The 8,389-nt window shown below is 36.9% G+C and overlaps 1 protein-coding gene across 1 annotated transcript; it reads right to left on the bottom strand.

Annotated features, from left to right (window-relative positions):
* Positions 1-4,010, bottom strand: LOC110116544 (protein kinase G11A-like). The gene is made up of 2 exons (XM_020850154.2): positions 2,953-4,010; positions 1-1,445 (listed from the first exon to the last, which is right to left on the bottom strand). The coding sequence occupies exons 1-2, from the start codon at positions 3,573-3,575 to the stop codon at positions 608-610; spliced, it is 1,461 nt and encodes a 486-aa protein (XP_020705813.1). The 5' UTR covers positions 3,576-4,010; the 3' UTR covers positions 1-607.
* Between the last annotated feature and the right edge of the window lie 4,379 nt (positions 4,011-8,389).

The following is an 8,389-nucleotide window of genomic DNA, read 5'->3' as shown; positions in this document are numbered from 1 at the left end:
TTAGTCTCATCTGTATATATATATATATCTTCTTAAATCCACTTCACTACAAAAGTACAAATCACCGTTAATCGCCTTCCAACACTGTGGATCATTACCAGTCCTTCATGCATCTACTCTCTGCCCGAATCTCATCTTTATGTACGCAGGGGGCCCTTAATTTACACTTTAATTATCTCACATAATCTAACTCTAATCCTATAATCCTGTTTATAAAGAACTCACAAACTCGCTATCAAAATTGGATCTTCATATAATTTACATCAAAATAGGGAGTAATTAATGTTAGGATGTCTGAATAAAAAAGTGATCGAGAAAAAGTTTAAATTTTTTAATCTGTTCTGTAATATATAAATGAATTATTATATTACAGCAGATTCCAAAATTTAAAAGATCAGAAAATTTATTCAGAATATACTAACTCAATTATTATTATTTTTTTCAAATGAGCTTGAAAATAATTATATTTATTTAAATTTAATACCTTTTAAGCTCATAGATGATATTCTGCTGCGCGTGCCTGCGCTTTGCGCTTTTCCCCTTGATCCGGTGCGGAAAGCCTGCAACGCGATCTCCCCAACCGACGGCAATGGGCGAACAGGACAAGCTAGAAGTACTCCACTGGTGTCCCGGGGGAGCTGTCGTCGGAGAGATCGCGGCAGGTGGCCGAGAATGGCGGGGGGACGTGCGGTGGGGCCGCGCAGCGGAGCAGCGCCCAGTTCACGCCGCTGAAGAACGGGTGCCGCTTGATTGCGGTGGCTCCCAGAGTGGATCCCAGGCGGTTCGCCGGATCCTTGACAAGGAGCCCGGCGATGAGGTCCCGCGCAGGGGCCGACAAGATTGTTTCTTTAGGAAACTCGAGCGCGCGGGCCACGATGTTCGCGAGGGTCAGCTCGTTGTCGGAACCTTTGAACGGGGTTGCGCCGTACAATAACTCGAAGATTAGAACTCCCAGCGTCCACCAGTCCACCGAGCTGCCGTGCCCTTCGCCGGATACAATCTCCGGGGCGAGGTACTCGTGCGTGCCGACGAACGACATTGAACGGAGGTCAATGGGCTCGGCTACGAAGACCAGCCCGCCGGCAGGACCGCCGCGTCGGTTGGTTTTTTTGACGCGGCTGCGGGTCGGCTGGAAACAGGACACGCCGGGGACGATGCAGTTGGGTAGGATGCAGTTGGTGTTGGCGGCGGTGGAGGCGGTGGAGGCGGTGGTGGCGGCGCGGTCTTTGGGGTGGGGGCTGGAGGAGGGGAGGGTGGGTTGGTGGCTGCGGATGAGTTGCGCGGCCGGGGAGCAGCCTAAGTCTGCCTTGAGCGACAGGTCGAAGTCGGTGAGCATGATGTGGCCGTCGGCTCTGACGAGGACGTTCTCCGGCTTCAGGTCGCGGTAGATGATGCCCAGCATGTGCATGTACTCCAGCGCCACCACCACCTCGGCCGCGTAGAACCTGCAAATGAATAAAAATTCTCATATTGCCTGTTTAAGCTCTATTTTTTTTAATAAAGAATAAATATAATTTGCAAATTCTATTATAACTTAATAATTTAAATTTTAGTAACTTAACAAATGCAATTTTAATAAATAACCGTTAACAGCCAAATAATTTATCTTACTAAGGTGAACAGCTTTATTACTTCTTAAAACAGATTTTTGGTACAAAAAAATTAATTTATGCACTAAAAAGTTGCTTAAAAAAATCGTAAGAAAGTAGTCCAAACGAAGCCTAAAATGTCTTTTTTTTTTATAAAAATTTAAAATTTTTTACTAGAAAGCGATTTTATAAAGCAGTAAAAAAGCCGTCCCAAACAAAAACTAAGTTAGGCATCGATTGGAACGGCTTTCTTAATTCTTCTTAAAGCAGATTTCTAATTAAAAAAATTAAATTTTTACTAAACTAAGCATTACTCTCTGGACTATTGAACAAAGGTTTCTTCCATCTAAGCTATATATTAAAGTCCATATGTAAAAAATTAATATTTGCATTATAATAATTAATTACTATTATTAACAAGAATATCTACAGTAATGAGTAATTATTATATCTAATGGTATGAAAGGGTTTAGAATATAAAATTGCATAATTGCACTTATAAATAAATAATTACTAAGCAAAATCGGCAGGTTCGAATCAAACAAAAAAATAAAATATGTAAATCATTATAAATATGCAATTCTTTGTAGTAATTTCTTAAAACTTGGAACACTAAAATGAAGTATGGCTACTTCACTATGTCCAAAAATGCAATTTTTAAAATTTATATATATGAAAATGACAAATATGACCTATGCTCCTAAGCTACAATAGGAATCTATTAAAAATAAATTCCAGCATTTATTAGCTAGCAGGTCTTCTGTTTCAATTATGTAGTTCTTTAATTTATTTAAGGCTGAATTAAACACAAATATTAATGGCAGCAAATTTTTACGAAAATAATAAAAACTTTCATTTTTTACTTTTAAAAATAATTTTCTGATTTTTTACGAAAAATTAAAATAATTTCTGATTATTTAAAAGATTTATTTTAATTCTTTGTTTTATTAAATAAAGATCTAATCTAATAATTCATATTAATTATAAAAAAAATTATAAGTCTCTGACATATTTTAATTCTTTGATTTTTTTAATAGGGATAAAAATGATGCTATGAAAAGATTAATTTGATTCTTATTTACATAATAAAAAAATAAGAGGTTAATTCCATCCTTTTCCCGATTTTTAAAATTAAATAAAATGGATGGAATCAAATCAGCAATGGGTTGACTAAATTATTCGATTTGTTTCGCTGTTTGATTCAGTTCTGCAATTGGTTGGAGAAAATATTTGACTAACTAATCATGAGCTGCAATTAAGAAAAAAAGAATAAAGAACTGCAAATCAATGAGGGATCAGCGTTTGATCAGCAAGGAATTAAAAATTTGAAACAACTAGAAAGATTATGGTAAGATTCCGTCACCTGACGGCGTGCTCGTCGAACCGCTTGCCGGGCTGGCGCTGCCGTAGAACATGGAGATCGCCGCCAGGGCAGAATTCCGTGAGAAGAGAAGTCACCCTGTCGTTCTCTGCGCATCCATATAGCTTCGGGAGGAAGGGATGATCGAGCATCTCCAGGATCTCCTTCTCCGTCTTGGCCCGCGCGCTCTTATTCCTCCCAATCAGCTCCTTCTTATCCATCACCTTTGCCGCCAAAACTACTCCGCCATTACCCTTCACCTCGGCCAAATACACGCTGCCGATGTCCCCGCTCCCTAGCCGCTGGATGAAGCGTAGGTCGGAGATCGCGATCGAACCGTCGGGATTGGCGATCCTGCGGATCGCTTCGAGACAGGGATCAGCGCCGGAAGCGATGATCGGCGACGGCGACGGCTTTAGAGATTCGCAGGTGGAGGAGGACGAGGAAGATGAACCTGAAGTAGTGGAGACGGTCTGAGAGCCGAAGCTAAGGCTCTGTAGATCGTCGGCGAGGTCTATCGGCATGGCCGGCGGGAGGAGCGGGGAGTCGGAGGAGGGGGATTGGTGGTTTTTTGAAGGGGGTTTGGGTGACGCGGACAAGCCATGTGCGGGGGAAGGAGGAGGCATTGCGGGGCCCAAAGAAGGCAGGATTCCTCCTCGGGTTTGGAATTTGCCGGGGCGGGCTGAGGAGGGAAGTTATTTATGGGCGTGGACGCGCGATCGGACGGTTGTGGTTGGGCCGTTTTGGTCGGTTTTTGGGTCGGAAGTTTTGGTCGGGACGGCGTTGATGACAGTGTGGTGAGGAACAGTGGGTGATGGGACCCACATCTGGTCGAGCAATGGGTGCGTGTGGTACAAGACGTGGAGCAAAGGGACGAATGCATTTAAGTGCCGCTCAATGAGTTGATTGCTTTGTCCTACGGACCATCTTCACTTATCCACATATATAATATTAATAATAATAATATTTTTCTATAAAAAATATGAACAATTTTTTTTAAGAAAATTTACATATATATCATTCTATAACATCCTATTTATATATTTAATACCTAAAACTTTAATATTACATACATACCACACAATATTATTTTAATATCAAATATATTTGTTTCCTGCCAGTCATATATTTCATTTCTACCACTCATATTTGATATGAAAATGAACTATGGGCAGTATGTATGTAATATTAAAGTTTAAAGTGTTAAACATGCAAATGGAGTAGTATAAGATGGTATGTACGTAAATTTTATTATTTTTGAATATTTATAATATATATAAATTTTTTATAATAATCAATTATGTATTTTATTAAAAAAATTATAGATTTTGAGGATCATTGTTTAAAAATTTATTTGGATAATTTATGAAATGGAAAGTGAGTGGAAACTAAAATATATATGTAATTAGTGTAGATTAATTTGGGGGTTGTATGATTATGTAATTAAAAATAAGGGTATTTTGAATATAGTGTAAATTGAATGTATTGTATTTTCAATTTTTTAAGATGTTTGATTTATTGTAAGATAAAGTCCATGAATCTTTTTTTTTTTTAAATATTTGGGTGGGAGTAAGATAAAATCTTAGAGATAAGCATAGAAGCAAGCAAATGCGACGACAAGCAATGTGTGTGATATGGTGATAACAACAGTGCGAACAATAAGCATTATGCAAGATCACTCAATAATGAAAGTTGTTTGGGAGTCTTATGAACATAATGGTGATGTCGATGGTTCAACAAAGATTCTATGGGATATTGGGATCATAGCCAAGATTTGATGGCGACAACGCTTCACTCGATCGCCTTAACACAAAATTTGGGATGGCAAAAATCAGAGTCGATGTGAGTTAGGGTCATGACTATAACTTGGGAACCGTATCTCCACGCATATTGCAAAGGTTTCAACTTTCAATGTATTTGATTTAAGCAAATTTGTAATGCACTGAAAAATAACTATGTTTTTTTATTCGAAATCTCTCAAAAAAATTATTTTTAGTAGTTTTTCACTTTCACAAAAGATTGTTCATGTTAATATCTTGGGCATGATTGTAATAGATAGTCCCTTTGTCATCTACAAAAGCATCAAATTTTTTTTTCAAAGACTTGTAACAGAAAAAATATCTACTAAAGCGTCAATACTAAAAGAAGCAAGTTATATTTAGGGTGTAACTTCAATTACAACATCGAAGGGTAACAACTTTGGCATTATTGTAGATAAAAAGCTCTTTCGTTCTTTCATCCATTCCTTCATCAATTCTACGATAAGCAAACGAGAATTGGGACCAACCTTAGTTCACATGAAAATCTATTAATAATGAATCTAGCTTTTAACTCACATGAAAATCTATTAATAATATAGTCGACTAAAGCTGTAATTAAATATAGCACCCACAAGGTGATATGTTTTAAGCCTTGCTATAACTATTAATGCCAAAAAAAGTCTCTCTCTCTCTCTAAGCGTGTAGAGAGAGAAGCTCTGCTAGGATTTTGAGTTGCTCGCATTTTTGTGGTTCCCCGAGCTTTTGCCAGAGGGATCCTATGGATCCCTCCCTTTACAACTTTGCTTTTCCTCCCCTCACAAACAACCCACCTTCCCCTACTCACATTCATAGCTCTTCTAAACCCCTCTCTTGGGATCGTATCCTTATGTGCTCCCCCAATCCCACAAACTTTCCCATTTCCACCCTTCAAACGCCTGATGAAACTATCCCCTTCCTTCAAGAAGATATAGCGGAAGCTACCGATAAATGGAGTTTGGCCCGGGTCGGATATTCTCTTGGTAAACGCCCCTTTCTATGAAGCCTTGCTAAAAGCGGTTCAGAAGACTTGGAATCTCAAAGGTACGTTGAAGCTAATCTCACTCAGTTAAGGGTTTTACCTCCAACAAAAGATTCAGTCAGTATCCTTGCTGAATCCCCGGATTCCGAAGCTTTTACTAGTGTAGAAACTAAAGAAAATCTTGACCCCAATCCTAATCCTCATTGTGAGCTACCTAACTACACCTCCACTCAACCTGATAACTCCACCTCCCCCAATTCTCCTGCATCCGAACAGATAAATCCTACCACTAATGCCTAAAAATATAAGGAAGGAGTGATACCTATTCATCAACACATCTTGTAGATATTAAAAATCACTTATGCATAAGTGATTACATAAGCATAATAAATAAGGTAAACTAATTCATCCTTCATTACAATATTAATGAGTTTATTAAATGCCCATCAATGTTTTCAGCGTCAAGATTTTTATTTTTAGTGTCTTGTCTTGAATGACTTATTTATTAGATGATCCACTTGTGAAGTTTATCACTATATTTTTTGGAAATCGAGAAGGAGATCTCCCTTCTAAATGAAGCATCGATCAAACATCTAAGAATTGTATTGAATGTTTCAATTATTTAGGGTTTCTTTGAATGCGAGCATCTCTTACTGGAAAGATATGTGGCCTTGTTCCTTGAAGAGTCCTTGATGAAATTCTTTAATTGGAATACTTTAGTGAGTAAAAGATTTCAGATATAAGAGTTTTAACAATTTTAATGTTTGATTGGATGAATATATATATATATATATAATAAAGTAAATATAGTGTAAAATTTTCTAATTCCTTCTAATTTTGAGCTAGAATGCTTTACACCGCAAGCAAATTCGCTTGACCATCGACAGACACCACCATCGATCACCTCCTCCCACCTCAGTCCAACACTACCGGTGACCATCACCATCGCCGCCACCAATAGATCATCACCCTTCAACCACCACCAACAACTATCATTATCGTCACCCGCCTCCGGCCGCCACACTCCATCACCACCACAGGTCGTCATAGTTGCTATCATCCATTGATGTCGCCATCAACAATCATTAGCTATCATTTTTAAACTTTACACTAAATTCATTTTACTTCAAATCAAATTAAAAAAATTCATTCATCTGAATTTATTTTACACTCATTCAAACAACGTAACAGAGGAAAAACATTAAAAAGTCTACTAGTACATAATTCATAAAATGCACTGCCGGCCTAAAATAAAACATTGCTAATGATTTAATAATGCAGAAATCTTAAAAATCAAAGAGAATCCTCCATTTGGAAGCCGATATTCCAAAGACTTCCCAATGAATGCAACCCTTTCAAAATATGATTAGTGTGGCCAAAAGAACAAAAAACACATATGTAAAAAAATTATATTCTAATTTAAATATATGAAATATTGTCTTTTTTTTCCATGTGATAAACATCACTTCGTTCTTAACGACACTAAAAGCAGAAATTAAAAATATATAATCAGGCTAAGTAAATAGATACCAAGATTGATCTGTTTAGCCAAACACAGGTTCTGCTCAGAAATTACTGATCTGGACATTAACTTCTGATCCAAATAATGGTAATTAATTATGGCCATTTTTTTAAAACGAGCAGATATTAAGTTAGATTTAGGAAAAGCAGCACGAATGAAAAATAATTTAGAAAGGAGCGGATACGCCGGAAGAGAAAGCGCATTCTAGAATGCGTTCTACATCCTGGCGCATTTAAGAATGCGCCATGTGCTTTGGCGCATTGCCTAAATGCATCATAATATATCACGTATTCTGCATGTAATGTTTTTGAAGTAATGGCGTGGAATCTGAAGGATATAAAGGAGAATTTGATTGTTTCTTACAGTGAACAGGAGTGGAATCTGCCATTAAAGTAAACATAAATGCTACAGTTAGGAAAATGACATTTGTCCATTCCGTTGTAAATGTTTCATTCACTCATATATATTTATACATGATATAATAATTTAAAATGATTTATCTTATGTTCCATTGTTGTTGTTCCATCCTATAGATGTTTCTTGTATGTAAAAATTTAAGTAAAAGTAAATAATGTGAGTATATGAAAAATAAATATCATTAAATGAAAAACAATATTGATACGTCCTTAAAAAATTATTTTGATCGGGGACGAATCTTGATGCAAAATCAAGTTGAAAACTTCTGAAATTAATTTGGAGACCATCTCAACTCCGATTTCAGCAAACTTATAGTCGAACTGAGCATCTCGAAAATACGAACCCAACGCCACCAAATTCAACCCAATCCAAGCCCAAATGGGTCCAAATCAAGGACCCGACCTGTTGTTGGAAGATTCAAACCACAATTTGGATTACCAAACGGTTTCCAAACACAACAAGCTTATAGTCGAATCGAGTAGCTCGACGATACAAATCCAACGAGCCAAAGATCGCTAAATTCCGATGCCAATAAGACATTCAAATGTCCATCAAACGGTCCTTGATCAAGGGATTCAGCACCTTTTTTAAAATATTTTAAAACAATTTTTTTAAAATGTTTTAAAAAAAAATTTTCATATTTTTTAATTATCCAAAAATATAAAATTTTTAAAACAAAAATAAATGTTTTAATTATTAATAATAAAACTTTATTTCTTCAAT

Source organism: Dendrobium catenatum, unplaced genomic scaffold (genome assembly GCF_001605985.2).
Source record: "Dendrobium catenatum unplaced genomic scaffold, ASM160598v2 fragScaff_scaffold_390, whole genome shotgun sequence".
Classification (NCBI taxonomy): domain Eukaryota; kingdom Viridiplantae; phylum Streptophyta; class Magnoliopsida; order Asparagales; family Orchidaceae; genus Dendrobium; species Dendrobium catenatum.
This window is presented reverse-complemented; position numbering and strand designations above follow the sequence as displayed.

What these genes read in the sequence shown, in the direction of transcription:
- LOC110116544 (XM_020850154.2), bottom strand. Translation starts at nt 3,575, where the DNA reads ATGCCTCCTCCTTCCCCCGCACATGGCTTGTCCGCGTCACCCAAACCC. An exon ending in TTCGACGAGCACGCCGTCAG is followed by an intron (nt 1,446 to 2,952) that starts GTGACGGAATCT and finishes ATTCATTTGCAG; the next exon opens with GTTCTACGCGGCCGAGGTGG.